Raw genomic sequence first — 21633 nt, forward strand, 5'->3', positions numbered from 1 at the left:
CATCTAGCTCTTAATTCAGGTAGGTAGCTGTGTTGGTCTGACGCAGTTGAAAGAAATAAAAAAAATAAAAAATTGTCCAGTAGCACCTTAGAGACCAACTAAGTTTGTTCTGGGTATAAGCTTTCGTGTGCATGGGTTAAACCACAGAGCCTAGGACTTGCTGATCAAAAGGTCGGCAGTTCGAATCCCCGCGACGGGGTGAGCTCCCGTTGCTCAGTCCCTGCTCCTGCCAAGCTAGCAGTTTGAAAGCACGTCACAGTGCAAGTAGATAAATAGGTACTGCTCCGGCAGGAAGGTAAACGGCGTTTCCGTGCGCTGCTCTGGTTCACCAGAAGCGGCTTGGTCATGCTGGCCACATGACCCGGAAGCTGTATGCCGGCTCCCTCAGCCAGTAAAGCGAGATGAGCGCCGCAACCCCAGAGTCGTTCGCGACTGGACCTAATGGTCTGGGGTCCCTTTACCTTTAAGATGCTACTGTACATTTTTTTTATTTAATTCTAGCTCTTAAATTAGTGTTGTTTAGCATTCACAAATCCTCACTGCATGTTTCAGAAACCTGGCTACTAGCTCCATCTTATCCCCATTCCTGAGTGAACATAAGAAAGGCTACCTTACATTTGTCTGAATACCACTCCCTACTAACAACCTATTGATAAACTTAAGATCAAATTGTCTGATACAAGGGGCAGTGCAAAATAACTTGCACAACTGATTCCACTTGTCTCTGTCCACATGCGCATAGCCTCTCTACGAGTGGTATTTTCTGGAATCTCCCGTGTCGCATTGCCTAGGATAGCACATTCCGTCTCACTAGCATATAGGCCCTGTGTTGATTTGGGTTGGTCAAAAGGGAGAGGTAAGACGCCATTGGCTGTCCCCCTCGCACCAAACCCAGACTTGCACATACACTATTTCTGATTTGGCTACTAAGTACTTGGAGTTTGTTGACTAACAATCTGCGTTTCATTATCTCAAATGCAGAAATTTGTGATAAAGCCGTATGGGGTGTCTAGTGAGATTCCTAACAGCTGAATTTTATTGAACCATTTATCTATCTAGGTTAGCACTGTCTGCACTTATGTGCAGCTGGTAGTTCTCTAATACGTCAGATAGAAGTCTTTCCCAATCCTAACTGAAGATGCCAAGAACTGAAGCCGGGAACATCTGCAGACAAAGCATATGATCTATTCATTGACCTGCACACAGTTAATGATTACGATACAAACAAATGCTTTGATGTTTGGAAGAGAGCTGCATTCTCCCCCTGGAACTTTTGAGCACCCCACTCTTCACGACATAGCCCAATTTACGTTTCAAATGTCCATCAGCTTCGCTAGAATTTTGCCGTCCAGTACAGAAAGAGGTCATGCTGTTTGAGAAAAACATATTTGAAGGGGTCTTCTAAATTCCGTGTTTCTTTAGATCCCATCATTTTACGCCGCCTGAGTACAGAACTGCAGTCTAAGGATGTTCAAAGCACATTCCTTGTACTTTGAAAGGCAGGATATAAAACAAGATAAAGGATCACAGAGACAAGAGTATACTAGCACAGGCCACATCTGAGAATTATCTCGTGCTTTTTGAAGCTTGTGGATCACACCCAAGAATCAAGCATTCTACCTCTATTCTCATCCGCGATACCGCCTTTTGACTTCTCCACATTCATCTGAAAATCTAAACACAGCCCATACACAGTCTCCGTTACAAGCTTCAGATAAAAATGTGGAAAAGTGGGTATGAGTGGATTCCCAGTCCACTCCCTGTCTTCAGCAAAAGTCTGGAAAGGACTTCAGATTAGACAACTCACAAGTAAGAAGGAAGCAACATGACTGAATAACTAGAAGGAAGCAACATGATTGAACAGCACATCCTTTAAGTAAAACCACACTTTAACTCTTACCGCCTACTCCAAGAAGTTGAAGTTATTGTTAGCTTTCACACATGGGTTACGATGACAAAATCTGTCACCTCTACCTGCTTGGCAAATTGTATACACTGTCATTGTAATGGTACATACAGATTATCTTGTCTGCATGATATGACACCTAAATTTCCACAGCTGCCATCAAAGGCAGCTTTTTAAAAAAGGCTTCTATGTAAGCCTCAGTGCCAAAATTTGCAAACCTTTGTTCACGCAATGTGTTTTCACTTAAATCCGTAGAATTGCTGAAAAGTACAGAACCATGAAGGTTCAGGTTCTTTTTGGCTTAAGATTTATTGGGAAATTATTGTTTCTGATATTAGAAAGAGCAACCTTTCTGGATGATGCAAGTACTAAACCCTAGGGGTGCTGATGGGAAGGAGCATTCCTAAATTTCTGGACATTGTAGATTTGCCTTGCTTTGGTGTTTTTTCATTTTGCAATTGTGTGATTTGTATTCATACTGTATTGTAATTGCCATTGGCTATAAACAATAAAATTGATTCAACTGAATTGATATTAGAATGAGCTGCTGTGAGCCTCATGCTCACATGAGCTCCCCTCCTCTGCTGAATCTAGCACAGTGCCCTGTTACATTTGAATTTAGGAACTGTGGCTTGCTTAAACTATGTTTAGTGAAATGAATCCAGGATTAAACTGGTCTTGGATAGAAAACTGTGCTCAGTTCAAAATCAATAGCAGTTCCTCCTTGAGATAACAAAAAATGAGGAAGGGAGAGAATGTGAACCGAAGGCTTACTGTGGTAGAAACTGATTTCTGACTTTGTCATGAATCACAGTTGTGCTCAGTGTTTTTTTTCCTGGGGGTACGCATACCCGCCTAAACATTTTGTGAATCTAAGTTTGGCCTCATTGAGGGGCAGTATTTCAATATGAGTAGGAAAATGAGAGCACCCCTAAACATTATTTTTAAAGGGGGGAAAAAACACCGGCTGTGCTTATCTTACATTGAAACAAGTTCTGCAAATCCCAGAAACATTAATCAAGAGGCTCAAATTCAGAATGTGTAATAATGGATTGATTATTGTTACAATTTGGGCTTGCATATTCGCTGTAATAATAATCGATGCATAATAAATTACAGATTCTGATACCCAGCTTCTAGATTAATCTTCTGCCTTTTTTTTTTAGCCACAGAAAGAAAAGATAGCAAGGTGTTAAATACAATGAAAACACCATATGGGAACTTATGATTACAACGTAGAACACTTATTTTTTCAAAATCTTCTAGGTACTTATAATTCTCCCATAGATGCTGTCCCACACATCACGTGGATCTTTTATTCTTGACTTTTATTAGAAACACAATTTCTATTTGGGGCTGTATTGCAAGGGAAAACAACATGCTGTACAGCTTTTAAAAGGACGGGCTTTTCATTAGGATCAGAAAGGAAAAGATCTCTTCTCTGCTTGGGAATAAACTCAACAGCACAAGTTTTAGAAGTTTGTTACGAATTGTTCTGAGGGAGTGGCATTGCACAAACATAGTAGCAAACATAATTAATAGAAATGAAGTTATTAAGAATTGCCTGGAATGAGGGCAAAGCTCATGAACACCTGCTTTGGATCTTAATTTTGTTTTAATGAGCCAGTACTAAGACTTTGCTAACAAAAAAGGTGGAAGAAGAATAAGGGGGGAATCAATTTTGGATCAATACTGTCACAAATGTTTCTTATTAAAGCCGTCTGTCCTCGGAACAGGATTAAGTGATTGGTTACTTTTATAAGAGTTTGCCTTAAAGCTTCCAAGCAAAAACCACCAACAAACACATATAAAGTTTCAAATACGATCGGTTTAGCAAATACAGTATTAGAATACTTTTGTGAAAGCCATGTTGATTCTTCACTTCTACAAACATATGAATCTGCAAGCCTTCTTTCCGTGTTCGTTTTTCAACGGGCAAGTAAATATTAATTGAGGGATAGATAGCTCACAGTGAAAATGCCCTGAAACATTTATTGAGATAGCTATTCTAGGGAAAGGAAAGGCAGCTTTCAAAAACTGCTTGTAATGTTTCCCATTATTAAATCCACTTGCTGGGAAAATAGTAGATTAACCAGTTGCAAAATGTTCACATAGACCTATATTATTTTAAGCCAAACACAGTTATCTCAAGTATTGCTTAAAAAATATTAAGATGGCCAGACATCAAAGAATTGTCAAATACAAGGACAGATACACATTTTACACTATTGCAAATTCGGAACAGCCAACTTATGTTTTAGTGTGAGGTACTTAATTTCATTTGGGGGAGGGTGTTTTCCAACAGAAAGGTGACTAAGATTTTTTATGAATTGAACATGAACAGGAAGCTTGAAAAGTACTATTTTTGCACAAATGAATGAAAAAACATATTGCTCCCCCAAATAATACAACTGTCTATTATATGGCAACAAATGAAAGCATTTGTTTACAGAACACTGATTTGCACATTTTCTAATCAAACACATATGTTTTATGATAGGAAAGAGGAATGAAAAGAAAGGGGGGGTCCAAAGAGTATTTTTTTCAATTTTTAACATGAACATTTTTTTAAATTTCAAAGTATTTTTAGAAATTAAAAAAATGTGTATCATCCTTAAGTCCCTACAACCCAAATTCTGGCAATATTTTTCATTTTACTTTTCCTCATATGGACACATATAGATAATTAGGTCTAATAATAGCAGGAGCAGCTAGTTATTTATCCTACCAGGAAAAACCTATTGTAAACATGCTACATTGAACTATAGAAACATTTGAAAATAAGAAAGTACTGTTCCTTGAGCAGTTATATAAGCAAAGCTAGGCTTTGTTTGCACACAGATAGTTCAGTCTTAATAACTGAAGGGTATCATATTGATGTTTTACAGAACAATCCCATACATGTCTACTCAAAAGTAAGCTCCACTTAGTTTAATTGGGCTTGCTCCCATGAAAACATGCACAGAGTTTCAGTCTCAAGCAGGGTATTTCATCAAATGAAACATCTATAATGTTTCTGTTACAAAAAAGGAAATTCTAACACTATTTGCACACACCTTTCATAAACACTTTCTCAGCAATATTCTGTGTTTTCCTTACTGGGAAGTAATGTTATACTAAGATTCCGAGAAATAGACATATTTTAAGGCTTAGAAGAATGGGTATTCACTTTTCAATCCAGCCTACTTCACACTCAAACATTCAATTAATCGGACGTGGGGCAAAATAAAGTTTCATATCTACAGGTTTTCCCCCTAATAGTTTACATTGCCGACTATCATTCAGAGCCTAGTGCTTTAAGGAACTTTTAAGCATATGACCTTTTGTAACTTGTTTTTACACTTGGCTGTACATTTTAATATCCTTTTAAATAACATTTTAATCAATGCTAATTAGGCATAACCACCTTAAGATGCAAAAAATAAAGAAAATAATACATCTTGGCAATGTTGTGAGTCGATAATGAAAACCTTGCTGAGGAGAAACTTTTCCAGTCAATCTGAAAACGTACCAGCCAACACACGCACAAACATATATCTAGACAACAGGCTTAACGGCACAAAAATATACGTATATACATAAGCTTTCTGAAATTAAAGTAAAAGTAATGGCAAGTCTTTGTCTTTCACCTCCCGTTGCCCCCTCAAAAAACACCCTTTCCCAATCACCTAGCAACATCTGTCGCTGCTGCTGCTGCTGCTTTCGATTCTCAATAGGCAGTCTTCACATTCAAAGATGTAACTGAGCCAACGGAGAAAAATTGCAGGTGTAAAGCAAGCAAACGGACAAAATTCAGGTGGATTTTATTTTTTTGTCACAAACAGAAAATCCACAAAAAATGGCATTTCCTACCTTTCTTCTGAGAGTAGGATGGTGATTGCCCTTGAGAAAAAGTAGGCTTTTCTTCGGTGAAATATTCAGGTTGGTTGTATTGCTGCAGGGCCACGTCCATGTCGGAGTACTCACTTTTAAAAACGTTTCCAGGGTAACTACAGGTATACGGCTGATTCACCGCCCAGGCCTGTTCCATATAGATGTTATTATTGTGCAGGACCTGAGCATCGCAACTGCTGTAACTCTGACTATCTTCGATATAAGTGCAATAATCAGAGGGCTGCATGTAGCAGTTGCTGCTGGCAGCCGGGCGAGCTTCATATATTTCTTGCATACAGTAGTTCATTTTGCTATCCTATCGTCAGCCTTATATTTTACATATGCACACATGCGCTCACATGCATATACACACGGAAGCCTGCATACGCATGGGGTGGGCAAGAGAGATGAATACGCAACACCCAGGAAAGTCGACCGCAAAATTGTATGTTTAACTTTAGAGCGGTGCCCGGTGTGCTAATACCCTATTTATATTAGGGACAGACTGAGAGCTCTCCTGCCAGTCAAACATATTGGAAAGCAGATTTATAACAGTCAAAGGTCTTAATCTGTGACTGTATGTTAATTCCTTGAGAAAGATGGCAGGTAACATTGGCCACCAGACAAAGAAGTAATGCCCAGACAACCCCACTGTTCCACAAGTTTGGGGGGTGGAATAATAATTTTATAAAGCTACTTCTGTCTCCTTTCAGTATGATTAGAAAACGATTACAAAGGCAAGGGCAAAGAAATGCCCCTGGTGTTGTCAACTTAAGTGTGAAGCATCACAAAGTACACTCAGGAAATCCTTGAGACGATATGTTCAAAATCCAAAAATCAATAATCCTGGTTTTCAGCATTAACTCCTAGAAAATCCAATAGTGCTATGTTGATGACTCAAGCAGTATGTCCCGCTTTGCAAAAATTTAGCGTCTAAATCTGTCATCTGCTTTATTGATTTTGATTGACAGAATGATTTGCGTAAACCTTTCATGCCTTACATACACATAGGCCAAACTCCCCGCTGCTCACTAATTTAACACATTTGCAAGAAAGCAGCTTTTTCAAACTTCAGTGATTTCAGTAAGCAATTTTTATTGAATTCAACAGGTGGGAAATTTCAAAACAAGCCATCTTAATCAGCAACAGAATAGTGCTTAAATGTTAAAGTTAAGCTTAATTGGTTTGCCAGTTACATTTCATTAAATTGCTTTTTACCTATGATTCAATAATGAAGAGCTGGCTGTTTCTACATCTGTCTCATTCACACACTTATGCTACGAACATTTCAAAATCATTATGCAAGGGAGTCGCTAATTAGATAAAGCCTCCTCAACTTTAAAAATAAGAATGTCTCATATTCATTTCAGGTCACACACAAGCTCTTATAACCAGCATTTAAAATAAAGGTCTCAAGTAATTTTAATGAATGCCACTATTACAGTAACAGTGCAAAACTTCTTACAATTTTTGTTGTTTTTCTTGTTTCGCTGGCATCAAGCAGTTCTCCGAAAATTTGAAATTTACTCAATTAAAAGGGGTTAAAGGAGTGACTGTAAACACAAAAGACTGCATATAAATCAGAACTATGTTTTCAAATGCTTTTAGAAAGAAGTTTATCATACTTCTTCCTTCTTTTCCCTGACAACTGTCTTAATTTGGGGGGGAAACTGCTTTGCTAACTCTTCAGAAGGACAAAACCATAAGCTGTCCAATAAGAATCTTAAGGCATTATTTTCGGTCTATTATTACAGTTGGGTTTTCATTTGCACGCTCCAAAATGAACAAGGAGAATTCTTGAGGGGCACTTCACATGGAATAAAGTGAGTGTCAAAAATTGGGAGCTTGTCAACTTTACTTTTTATAGGCTTGGATCCAGAGATGTTCCTACTCACAGAAGTTTCAGACTCCTGGTTTTGTGTGATCCCCTTCTTCCCCTTTAACACACACACACTTGTGTGTCTGAATGTTCACCCCATTCAGAAAGGTCACCCGACTCTCAGAAGAGATACTGCTAAAGACTGGGGGGTACTGGACAAGGGGATTTCTGGATCCAAGCCATTTTTGAAATTTTATTTTGATGAAGACGTTGATCCAACAACATCTAAGATGTTGATGAAGGTTATCCAACAACGTCTACTTTCCACTATGGATTTTTGTGCCTGATAGCCATTCTACACCGGAGGCACAGAGGTTTAAAACCATTTATTGTGTGTTGTTTTTCACATTTATATTTCATTTTGAAATATTTAAATTCAGAGTTTTTAACTTAAAAATGTATATCAAGGTCTGCTTCTTCTTCTTCTTTTTACAAAAGTAAATAAATAACCCGGTTTAAAAAGAAAGCTGAATTGAGTAAAAACTTGGTACAGCTTATATCTTAAAACTGAATTGACATCTTCCTATCATAGACAATGAAGCCTTTGATTCTGTTGCTTAGGCAAAAAGAATTTTCAGCGCTGAAAGTCATCCATCTCCAGTTTCTGACTTTTCCACTAATAAGTGTTTACTAAAAGCTCAAGAATGTTAAGGTTTCACTTTGACACCAAACACTGTCCTCCAGAAACGTCTCCTGTTCCATTTCAGTTTATTTTATGCCAAGACACCTTTCCTGATCATGCCGTTGTTTTCTTCTGTTTTAATAATAATAATAATATTGACACTAAATAAATCAGGATGATCGGCTCTTCCTAGTCAGTGGACATGTTTGATTTGTTGTTAAGTATTTTTGTTGGGTATAAGCAAGATATATTTATTTTAAAGCACTGATATTCACCTAATATATGATCCATGTAGGCAGGCAGGCAGTCAATCCACTTGAGATATTTTGGGAGTGGTTACTTCAAAAGATTGCCGTTCTGTATAAAAAATAAAATAAAAAACCAAGCAAGTAATCCTTTGCCTCCTGCAGGGAAAGTAGATTGGCTGACATGACTGCACTCAACATCACTTGAGTTTTTCCATCCACTTCCAAGCGAAGTGGAGTGCTCTTTGTGTGCATTGCACATGTATAATGCAGCTGAGATTTAGAAAACATCTACCAAATAACATGTTTCTGTTTTCTATTACAGTGGTACCTCTGGTTCCGGAGGCCCGTTCGCAACATGAAAAGCTCGCAACCTGAAGCGTCTTATCTGCACAGGTGCACAGCGCAATTTGGCGCTTGTGCGCATGCACGAAGCGTGATTTGGCGATACTGCGCATGCGCGAGGGGCGAAACCCAGAAGTATCCCTTTCCAGTACTTCTGGGTCGCCGCAGGATGCAACCTGAAGAAACGTAACATGAAGCAAACGTAACATGAGGTATATGACTGTACAGCAACGGAACCACACACACACACACACTTCAGTTTAAATACAGATGGCATGATTAAGCCAAAGTTAAGTCTTTTTGAATTCAATGGGAGTTAACTCAGCGTCCAATTCTCACCTACTGAAACAGTAAGGTGGTACCCAAAGTAAAAGGTAAAGGTAAAGGGGCCCCTGACCATTAGTCCAGTCGTGGCCAACTCTGGGGTTGCGGCGCTCATCTCACTTTAATGGCCGAGGGAGCCGGCGTACAGCTTCCGGGTCATGTGGCCAGCATGACTAAGCCGCTTCTGGCGAACCAGAGCAGCACATGAAAACGCCGTTTACCTTCCCGCTGGAGCAGTACCTATTTATCTACTTGCACTTTGACATGCTTTCGAACTGCTAGGTTGGTAAGAGCTGGGACTGAGCAACGGGAGCTCACCCCGTCGCAGGGATTCAAACCGCCGATCTTCTGATCGGAAAGTCCTAGGCTCTGTGGTTTAACCCACAGCGCCACCTACGTACCCAAAGTAGTGCTTAGTAATTCCTTGTGCAAATGGAATGGCTTCCGCTTGCGCACCAGGAATTTGCCCTGCTCTCCTCAAGTCGGTTCTGGAGATTCCCTGAACCTTCTGGAGCACAGCTTGGGGATGGAGGACTGAGAGAAGAGAACGTTCTGTTGCACAAGTGGAAGCTGTTCCACATGCAAAATTATTTCCTTGGATACTGCCCAGGAGGACCTTACTGTGCTTAAAGTTAGCTGGATGGTGTCCTGAATTTTCTAACCATTAGTTGCTATAATTTTTTTTTTTAAATTGTGAAGTACTAACAGGAAAATAGGGGCAATGATGTTATAGCAAGAAATCTTAATACTTCTAAACTTTGCCATTGTGAAATTGTTGAAGTTGCAGTTTACTTTTCTTGGGAATATTTATACCAAACAAATAATTATTAATGTTCCAGTATCTAGATAATACAGGGGTCAGCAAACTTTTTCAGCAGGGGGCTGGTCTACTGTCCCTCAGACCTTGTGGGGGACCGGACTATATTTTTTTTTTTGGGGGGGGGGGGAATGAACAAATTCCTATACCCCACAAATAACCCAGAGATACATTTTAAATAAAAGCACACATTCTACTCATGTAAAAACACCAGGCAGGCCCCACAAATAACCCAGAGATACCTTTTAAATGAAAGGACACATTCTACTCATGTAAAAACACGCTGATTCCGGGACCGTCCGCAGGCCGGATTTACAAGGCGATTGGGCTGGATCCGGCCCTCAAGCCTTAGTTTGCCTACCCATGAGATAAGACAAAAATGGTGCATCACACATTATTTGGTATATTGCATGAGCTAAAATGATACACATCAAGTGCCAGGGTACAGCCATAGCTGGGAATATCATTTAAGATTTTTTTATCGGCATCTTTGTTGGGATGAGTATATATAAAATGGGGAAAAGGAAAATTATGCATTTGTTTTCCACAAGAAATAGCTATATGCCATTAGTAACATACACATACAAAGTAAAGAGGTAAATAAAGTAAGCCTTGTGTGGACTGCACACAAGAAGTGAGCTTATTTTAAATAGACATTTGTTAATTACGCAACTAATTGGTAGTACCTGAAAGCTGTATATCAAGTCTGTTTAAAATACAATATGTGGGACCAACTTGCTATAAAGCATATTTGCTGATATATAAGATGTGAGATAGAAAAGGGAGCTGAAATTATTATACTCATTTTACTTAGACATTCAGCACACAGACCATTCAACAAGCTCTCAGGGCTGTTTCATTTAGGTAATTCAATAAATTATCAAGGTGACTTCAACCATCAAAATACAACAAACAGTTAACTAAAGTATGAAACACAAACAACAATTTAAATAAACTACACAAGTTTCAACAGAACTGGCTCTCCTCAGTGCATTCAAGAAAGGAATATGAAAACTAAAATGAAATGAAATATTTCTGAAATGTACTGTTCTTAGAAGAACAAGACTGCAAACTGAATTAATTTTACATCGGTTTGAAAAAGAACAATTGATTTAGTTCTTAGTTATGCTACAGCAATTGCTGTAAACGCACAGACCGCTGAAGGGAAATCAATAGTCACAATATGGAGTAGAATCTGTTAATGTTTTGCTCTCTGAATTAATATTCTCTGATGCTCTAATTTTTTATGGGGACACTTAAAAATATTTTTAATGAATATATCAGGAGTACTTTTGCTAAGGGAACAAACTTTTATATTTTTACTGCGTAAGGGCTGAGCCACATGACAAAAGCTGGTAGTATAACAAGGATAAAACGTTTGACAAGAAAATACTTCTTAAAAATGCTTGCTTAAACAAGAACTGAAGTGGATGACGTTTCCACTTGAAATATGTGAATATTTCAGATCTGAATGGAAAATTTGGTACTGTAAACAGTTACCGTAGAAACGTAGGCTGCACCATCACTGTTAAAATTAAAACGGCTTTCAAAGATGTTTGAGCTAATCTGCAGAATTTGACCCTTAAGATACAGCTGTGGAAGTATAGCTTTTTTATTTTAAAAAAAGTATTTAAAAGTTCTGCCATCCTTACTTGCATAATACAACAGTCTTTGTACACTGTGCGGCATTGTCTGTGTGGTATATGGAAATATGTGGTACAATTGAAAAAGAAGATGTAATATGGCAGCAATGATAAGATACTTTTATAACTGTGTTGGTTGGGAGACTTTTGGCACAGGTGTGAGGAGATCATTATTGTCCGTTCTATTTTTGACAGAAGTTGTCACATTTTGTGCAAATGTAGCAAAAATGGCAACACCCGCACAGAAAGGTGAGGCATCAGCAGACTCAAGAGTAAGCTGAGGTTATCAGGAGTGAAAAATAAGCTTTAGGAGGAAAAGTCTACTCTCTGGCCCATCAAAAAAAATAGTTTCATGATCTGTGGAAACTCACACCCGACTTCAGGTGCCGGATTAGCCCTGGTTTTACTCACATAACAGGGTTTTTAAAAATAAATAAATAAATGGCAAGCTAACTACGCTGAGGTAATTTGCCTCAAAGCATCTGGAACAATAAATGGCACCAACAGCAATTTCACAAATATATCTGCTTTTATGTTCATTTCCCAAGATTATACAGAATGGGAATTAAAATGTAGAAGGGTCTTTAAAATACAAAGCATAATGGATGGTAGAAGGACATAGGTTCCTGAATAACTATGACAATTCATGAACTAAAAGGCTGTAATTTCCATTTGGAGGGAAGAACATGTTGTCCAGAAGCCATCCACAGCCCAATATGATTTTGCACGTGTTGGAAATGTACTTGTTCCTACACAGAAAAAGCTTGGTGTAATAAAAGATACCAGTGGCTCACAACTTGCCACGGTCGACTTTGCACTTCTGAGCTCCAGGATTGATGCGAAGAGTGGGGGGCTTGCTGTTTTGGTGCTCTGTTGTCACTCCCTGCTCTGGCTGGGAAGGTTACATTTAACCTTCATTTAACCAGTAGTCACATTTGACTACTGAGGTACTCAGAATATGGCTACTATTAGGCCCGGCCTTTCTTCCAGAGCTGGAGGGACAGGTGGGAGTTGAGATGGCCGTTTTGAGTGATGGGCACTATGACCTTTTGCCAAAACATACCAAGTGTGGAACTGGAGGACAGGATAGCATTGGGCTTCTGAGGTCCTCCAAAAACCCTTTGTAACTGCCAGGAAGCAGTCTGACCTTCACCTCCAGATACAGTGGTACCTCAGGTTACATACGCTTCAGGTTACAGACTCTGCTAACCCAGAAATAGTACCTTGGTTAAGAAGTTTAGCTAAAGTGGTACCTCAGGTTAAGAACAGTTTCAGGTTAAGAATGGACCTCCAGAACAAATTAAGTTCTTAACCCAAGGTACCACTGTAGTATGCTGGGACTGGCTAATGGAGCATGGCGGTGTGCGCTTTGTTAATTTCCCTGGGGAGCTTCTGGGGGTTGCCCAACCTAGGATGCAGACTACGGGAGGTATTCCACTAAGCTGTGCTCAGAGTAGACTGGCTGAAATTAATCAACCTAAGGAAGACATTTTCATTCATTTCAACGGGTTTACTCATTGACTACAACCCACAGCCCCCATCCTAGGTTGGGAAAGATGCTCCTTTAGGGTTTGGGGGAATGCCTACTGTTTCTGCTGCCTTCTTTTACCATTCAAGGTAAGTTTCTGAGCCCTGTGGCAAGGAAAGAGAGAGGTGATAGCAGTCATTTCATGAGTACGCTAAAGTTTGCGCATCATCCCTACATTCAATTACATCTGACTGCAACACTGGGAGGGGAGGCAGCTTGTGGCCTGCAAGATGCTCCTTTCTCTTATTTTTATCATCATATTCTCCTATTATTATAAGATCAGATTCCATTATTGATTTAAAAAGTAAACCTCGGTGGCTGCTGAAAGACGTATAGACATAATAGCAGGAAAGACCAGGAACAAAGATGAAGGCAATTCAGCTTTTCAGTTTATAAAGTACAGGGGGAAATTGCACACCTAAAGGTTGTAATGTAAACATAAGAATTTTGTTGAATATCTAATGGTATCCATGGACAGTAAAATATGATCCAAATTGAATCAGCTACAATTGGTTTAATTTGCAATGAAGAGGCAATATCAATGGCATGAGCCTCAGAAGGATGGGGAGATGAAACCATCAAGTTATCCAAGACAGTGGCCTGGCTCAGATATAATAACAATCATGGTCTGTTGGTACAAGCACAAACTTCAGATTCGCACACACATACAAACACACACACACACACACACACACGGTCTCTTTTGCACATGGCAGGAAGTTTCCACTTTTTGATAAGCTGCAGTTTCCTAAGGAAGTTATGGTTCTTGCCAATGAACATGTGCAAGCTTTTTTTGAAGAAATTAAAAAAACCTGATTTAATGAGGTGCTGTGATGAAGCAACAGCCTATAGTAGGAGTACCCAGTGTGGTACTACCAGGTGTTCTGGACAACTCCCAAAGCTCCAGTCACCGTGGTTCATGGCCAGGGATGATGGGGTTGTAGTTTGCAACAGGTGGAGGTCTCTACAATGGCTACCATGGGGCTATAGATTCTGATAAAATGTTCCTAGCACTGGTGTGCTAGAAACAAACCCCCGTGGCCAAACGTCCAACTGTGTTTTTGAAGGGTCCTTGTAGGGGCAGAGAAAAGATGGGGGAAAGTTCTCTTCTGCTTACTTGCACAGAATCCAGTGGGCCTTTTCAGTGCATAGAAGCCATGAAATCCAGTTACTATTGGATGACAAGTTCTGCCTGCTTCTCGTGTGTGCAATTTTGCTTCAGCTGCAATAGCAGTTAGTAAGTGGACCACCACCCCTTAAGAGCACTAGTGTGCTAGCCCATGGAACCTATTTTCAAGCAAACACATTTATCATCGCATACGATCCGCAAAGATGCACGCAAACCGAATACCCAAATCTACAGTATGCACTGCTTTGGGTTTGCTGGTTTCCATGTCTTTATTTCTGCTAAGCGCAAACAGCACTTTAGCTGCGCTCAGAAGGTATATTTCTTGCATATTTGTGAACTGCACTTTGTGTCTCTTAGTTACAGAGTGCATAAGCCCATGCCACCTGAAAGCCACTTCACACACTCTTACTCTTTTTTCCAAGACAGAAGTTAACAATAGTGTTATAAAAGCACATTCAGTAAAACTTAATGCACAAAGGACAGATACCTTTGTCTTGTCCACATGTAGGATGCGATAACTCAGGGCAGAAAGGAAGATTTTGATGGCCACGTACACTTTGCATTAAACATGCTTTTCCTGACCTGAATATTTCGTTTACAGCACAATCCTATACATATCTACACAGAAGTAGGCACCACTGATTTTAATGATACTTGCTTCCCAGTGAGCAATATAGGATCGCAGCCTTAGTATCATAAAAGCAGCATTGAACGCTACACCTTTTAAAGCTACAGGTATTGTTGTTACGTGCATCTCTAAAGGGAAATAAACCCTAAAGAGCCGACTGAAAATAGTCCCAAATAAGATGTAATAGTCACCTGATGTATATTATAGCTTGCCGTAATATATTACTCAGTTTCTCCAGTTTCACACCGATAATTAACGGAGCACAAGAGACATAATAAACCGGGAATAATAGACAAGTGACTTCAGAGAGTATTTGAACCATGTCAATTCCTATGTTATTTCTAAGCAACTAAATGGCAATATCTTACTATTAGATTATAATTTGTAGAAATAAAACCATGTAGCTCCATGGAATTGAGGGCATATACCTAGGGATGGTTTTTCACTGTAAGATTCTATCAAGGCTCCTACTTTGGATGATTAGAGTCTGAAGATCCCGAGAATTAACAATCGTCTACAAGACATGATAGGACTAAATGCAACTTCTCCCACAACTATGATGTAGAAAACTGAATTTACCACAGGTCTCTCCTTAACACAACTTCTAGAGGTACAGGTGTCCTCAATAAAAGTTAGAAGGGTCCTGTTCCCCTTACAGAAAGCCCAATATATTCCTAAGGAAAAACCACCAATTACGCTAAAGATGAAAGAAAATAGTTACTAACTAATATAAAACGCACCATATACATTGATGCTCCACTGAGATAAACCAGGCTTGTGACCACTGATATGCGGGTTATTGGTTATAAGCAAGACCAACTGACTTATATTTTCAAGGCATTTGCTTTGCTAAACTGACCCGCTAGTTCATTTTTCACAAATCCTAAATTTCTCAAAGTGGCGCTCTCCCATTTTTATTTTCCGTTAACAGCTGCATGAAGCAAGCTAGCTGACTGTTTTGAAACAAACGCGAAGGCATGTATTTATAAAAATACCCAGTTAATGAAAATCTCACTTCAAAGCCTGTTTTCATACAATTTTCAAAAGCTAGCCTCAACCGTTAGTGTTAATAAATGGAATAGCCCCATGTGCAAGGCCACCAAATTCATTAAGCTCACATGTGTCTAGCCACATGTTAATAGATATTAGCTAATTAGACTGCTTATCACTTCACAATTCTTATTTATCCTCTTTGGGGTAAAATGTTTTCTTACATTTAGCAATGAAACAGGATGGAAAATAACAGAAGCCTTGGTGGAACTGTCTGGGAGTCTTCTGACAGCCCTCAGTAAGATGTTAAAGCGATCAACACCTGACATCTGTTAGCAAGGAGGCATTCTGAGGTAAAGGGCTCCCAAATCTGAAGAAATCAGGTGCTTAAACCAGTTTAACTTTTTCATGAGGTGATAGCCTTTGTGACATTATAATCTTTCCTCCTGATGTGACGCAAGGATTTAAGTAGAAGAAAACAACTACTGGGCCCCTCCTTTCACAGCAGGAGACAAGAGACTTCTTTTTTTAGGCACGAACATTAACAGATTATATACTCCAGTGAAAATAAAATAGGCATATAAATGAAACACCACTTCTGTTGCCAAAAGGATAAAATAATTACATCTTTTGAGGCCGTCTGCAGGTGGAAAAACAGAATAGAAAAAACACAATATACTCTTGCCAGCTCACTGCTTATTAACGTTCAGCCAGTAAACAAACTGACCATAAATCTGAGGAGAAAAACAACTAATTAAATTATATATCCATGATGCTAGAAAGTGATAGGGCATATTTGACGCTTCTACTTAGCATTTGCTTTCTTAAAGAGGAAAAATAACACTAAAATATATGCAGCTGAACATGTAGCCACTCTAAACAGTAAAACAATAGGCAAGACAAATTAAAATAATGATTGCTTGAAAAAAAATAATGTTAATGATTACTATAGATGCTATTAATATGATACAATTTACTGTTTACGGCCTGACTAGATCACATATAAACTGAATTATAAAGATCTGCTACACTTTGCATAATCATTCCAATTACCTTTACATTTTGTCTCTTGCATTTGGTATTCCTTGACATTTGTTATGCCTTCAACATTCATATCTGTGTGGCCTGGCAGGATCACTGAGCTAGTCCATGCTCTCGAAGCATGCAGGAATTGTGTAGGCTGGTGTCCGATTCTCAGCATATTGTTACTTTCACAGTGCCTTTTCTTACATAAATGCCTGTCTGTTATGTCTAGGATATTCCATTTATATTTTCTGCCAGGAAAGTGCATCAGCCCATCCCAGGATGGAAGGCCATGTTCTGGAGGCTTGACAAACACTGGTTGACAAGCGGTTGGCATTGCCAAGATCTTGTTTAGCTGTGGAGTTCTGGAAAGCAAATGTTCCCCCACTTCTCTCGATCGGGTAGAATTCACATGCATCGCCCCCTGAATGCACCGGGAGAAGAACGCAGAGGTTTTCCAGCAATGCACTTTCAGCCACCATGGTCAGTTTCCATTCGGTGCGGTTAGACACATCGGTTTCCCTTCTACGAAATCCAGCAAAGGCCGTTAGGTTTAATTGTGCACAGGTAGAGCCAACGGATGCAACTTTCGCCAGCGCCACGTCTAGAACGTGGGCCCTGGGCAAGTTACCATCAATTTATTGCCTTGCTCCTATGATCATTTGAGGTCTTGTGGGTCGAAGCTGGTCATGAACAATTTTCAGATGCTTAAAACACAAAACATCAAGGATTCAGCCTTGTTTGACTTTGTTCTTATTGTAGGCTGACCTGAGGGACACTCTGTTACCTAAGGCCAACATTCTTATGTGGGCACGCTTAGCAGTTCCGGTCCTGCTACTATTGCCTCTCTCGGCTCGGCTTTGTGGCCGCAAGATGGAATCAGGTGCCACTCCTACCTTGAGGGTTTTAACCCTGCCGGCCTTACGCACGTAGCAGGCAGCAGCAATGTAGAGCATCTCCCAGAGTTTTGACTTGCTAAAGTGTATTCAGCTACACGCTGCCAGAGGTAGTGGAATGTTGTAACCCAAGAGCAATGTATGTATGAAAAAAAATTACATGAAAGATACCCCGTGTAAATGTATAGCTTTCAATGTAGATAATATTAGTAATGGTTCCTTCAGAGAAGTCTCAGGCAATTTCCAGTCATGAAAATTTGATGCAGATGGTTTTATTAGTCACGGCCGATGTTTCTGTAAAATGCCATTTTTAAAAAGCCATATGAGGATGGGCATATATTTGCAAGAAACTAACTTGAATCTATTATGCATTCTGTTTTTAACAATTGCAACCATTTGAGGATGGGCATATATTTGCAAGAAACTAACTTGAATCTATTATGCATTCTGTTTTTAACAATTACAACCATTTCACTTGAGTGAAATTTTCCTTCACATACAGTATATGTAAAACGGTAATGGTGAGCAATACACTCAACTATAAAGCAGAAATGTACAAGTTGCAATTGTGGTATTAGAAAACTACAAGCCATTCTCCCATATTTGTCTTCCTCTCATGTTTAGTAGCCACACATTTTAAATCTCTAATTTTCTAGCTGCAAGCCAAGGAAAAATATTAGCAACTGCAACCTTCTTCTAATTTGATGTTGTCAATAATATAAAGGCTGCGAAAGTGCCTAAGGAAAGTGTCTGACTAGACTAAGAATAATTTGCAGTGAAATTTAAGTAGAACTTCCTGTGACTGTAATGGCATTTGCTTTGTAAAAAAATGACACCTTAAAGGTGTTTGTCATAAATGTGTTTCTATGTTCATTAGCAATAAGGAAACTGTATTTTTGTTCAACAGCTATTTTAAGACCGCACTTTCCTGTGACATTCCTTTGCACATATTTTAATTGTGTACACCATAAAGTAAAATAAAAAAGTAAAATAAAAATACCAGATAAGCCCATATCATTTTGGTTGAGTTGAAGGAGTGGACTTGATCTTAATCCAGTGGCCTTCCATACACAAAAGCCAGTTTCAGTTGCTTCAGAGATCAGGCTAAAAAATGGATATCTATAGTAGATCCCCACTTCGGGAATGGTCAGTGGTCCTCGAACCTCAAACTGAACATGTTGAACATAACTTAATTTCACAGTCTGTGGCATTATGCCACCACTATGCTAGCATAATATGGGGTGCGCCAGTACAGTAGCAAGAATGTGCTAGTATACTAGCAAAAACTGCTATAGACTATCTCAATGGGGCTGAGGCAGGATAGGGTGGTGGTGTCAGGAATGCATGGCTTCACAACTCAGCCTTGCCACTCTGGCTGCTATCGTACAAGTGGCTTCTGCAGCTGATGCAAGTCACTGAGTGCATCTTTAAAGCTGCATACCTCTTTAGGGACGGGGGTGGCGCAAGGGACACGGGTAGCGCTGTGGGTTAAACCACAGAGCCTAGGACTTGCCGATCAGAAGGTTGGCAGTTCGAATCCCCGTGATGGGGTGAGCTCCCGTTGCTCAGTCCCTGCTCCTGCCAACCTAGCAGTTAGAAAGCACATCAAAGTGCAAGTAGATAAATAGGGACCGCTCCAGCAGGAAGGTAAACAGCATTTCCGTGCGCTGCTCTGGTTCACCAGAAGCAGCTTAGTCATGCTGGCCACATGACCCGGAAGCTGGACGCTGGCTCCCTCGGCCAATAAAGCGAGAGGAGCGCTGCCGCAACCCCAGAGTCGGCCACGACTGGACCTAATGGTCAGGGGTCCCTTTACCTTTACCTCTTTAGGAACTACAGACATCTTTGTGCTTATACATGCTGCTTTCCCCCTCAAAAAATGTTGTGTTCCGGTCTGATGCTACAGAAAGTGGCAGATGAGGCAAGGCAGGACAAAGCTGGAAGCGAAACAAGACTGGAGGCAAGGCAGGATGAGGCCTGAGGTAAGGCTAGGCCAGAAGCTGCAGGACCATGGATAGCTCCAAGTGAGCAACTTGTTCTGGCAAGGGTTGGGAGCAGATTGAGGCCTTTGAAGCATCTGCCTCCAGAGTTCACCCCTAAGGAAAATTTCAGAGCCAGAAAGGGCCAACCCTTTGGCCTGAAGATGGGGCACTTTTTGTCTGTTCCAGAGCCTAGCATGCTCATGCTGGACTGGTGAAGTGCAGTGGGAGGTATCTGGCTCCTCAGGAGAAGGGATCTGTAAGGACCTGGGTTCTGGCCTTGGTGGTCTGGGGCCTGCTCTGGGTGCGACTTTCTGCAAGCCTCGGTCAGAGTGATCCCCTGATCTCCAGTGGCCAGCTCAAAGCCCTGAACTGGGTTTGGCTGCTCAGCTGGTGCCTCTGCAGCCTCTAACTCTTGTGTCTGGGTTGCTTCTCGATTCAGGTGGCATGACACATACTTTTCAAATGAATGGCAGTAACAAACCAAGCCTAGCAAGGGTTGTCTCTGTTGGAAGCAGCATCTCAGTCCCACAAAAGGTGTGATATGGTATCAGAGAAATGGGAAGGTACAAAAAGTGCCACAACTAAAATCTGAAGTGATTCATTGGTGAGAAGACCTTGGCTGACCATGGATTCATTTATGTAAGCATAAATCAGTGCACCTGACGCATAGTTGACATGGGATTTTTGTGATGGCTATGTTTGACTGCAGGACAGACTCACAGAGGTTCAGGAGCAGCCAGCACAAACCTGCAGTTGCTGAATTCCTGACACTCAAGTGGTATACTGGTATACTGTTGGTATACTGTTGCCCCCCTCAAAAAAGACAAATACCTTTGAAATTAACAGGGATAGTAAACCAAGTATAGGCATGCTATCAGGCTTGGGTACATTTGCAAATGGAAAAAGAAAAATGTGCTTATTCACAAGAGTTGAACTTGAAAGGTTTATAGGTCCTGTTTCCAATCACTCAATATATTTACAACTTCAGATGAAAGCTGTAGAGAAGCTAGAAAGGTTTTATTTTCAAGAGGTTTCTATCTAAGTCTCCCAAGTTTTTAAGGGTTGTTAGTCATGACTTTTGCTGCTGTCAGATTTGTAATTTGTTTAAACATGGATGTTGTAAGAAATCATCAAGACACACACGCTTTGAATTTTGCAAAAATTCGTATTTCACTAAGACGATAATACACTGATGAAATATAGGGGGGGAATTATTAGCATGAGGATTTTTTTTTGTGGGGGAAGGTTGTAGTGTCTTTTGTACTACACAAAACTTTTCTGCAGTCCAATGTGATGAACTGCTTGATTTCCAGAATAATCACAGTTCATACAGTGAATGCATATATTATGTTTGTTGGTGTCTCCCCCCTCCCACGCAAGATTCATTAGTTAAAACAATTAACAATGAAGTTCCAAGGGAAACAAAATTGAACATATCGTATATTATTCTAAGTGGATCTAGAGACCAAAAAATATGTAGTGAATGTTTGCACCAGTCTCATGCCTACAACAATGTACACACGAGCATATTCCTTTGTATGCTGAGAATTAGCCCCCATCACCATGCGCAGATGGAGAAATCCTTGTGGCCCTTGGTTACAATCACTCCCCACACATGAATGGGTTCACTCCCCTCCTCAGTTTGGGCACATTGGTACACCTACGCAGCTCAATGTGCCTTTTATGGGAAATGAGAGGTCTATGCATGCCCTTCCCCCTTCACTCAGTTAATAGGGCATAGACTTTCAATTTCCCACAAGAGCCCATTGTGGTATTTGTATGCGTACTTGTGCTTGCACACTG

At 40.0% G+C, this 21633-nt stretch overlaps 1 protein-coding gene across 9 annotated transcripts in view; it reads right to left on the minus strand.

Moving 5' to 3' along the window:
* The window catches only part of THRB (thyroid hormone receptor beta), a 187813-nt gene that overhangs the window by 34024 nt on the left and 132156 nt on the right, over positions 1 to 21633 (minus strand). For 2 of the 9 annotated variants that reach the window (XM_077916285.1, XM_028750507.2), the window contains one exon: positions 8556 to 8637. The exons of 6 other annotated variants lie outside the window; for them this stretch is intronic. In XM_077916285.1, coding sequence (XP_077772411.1) covers positions 8556 to 8571 — 16 coding nt within the window. In that variant the 5' untranslated portion in view covers positions 8572 to 8637. Of the gene's footprint in view, positions 1 to 5758; positions 6102 to 8555; positions 8638 to 21633 lie in introns of those variants that run through there. One more of the 9 variants, XM_028750511.2, reaches the window with a different exon arrangement.

This window comes from Podarcis muralis, chromosome 12, assembly GCF_964188315.1.
Source record: "Podarcis muralis chromosome 12, rPodMur119.hap1.1, whole genome shotgun sequence".
Taxonomy (NCBI): domain Eukaryota; kingdom Metazoa; phylum Chordata; class Lepidosauria; order Squamata; family Lacertidae; genus Podarcis; species Podarcis muralis.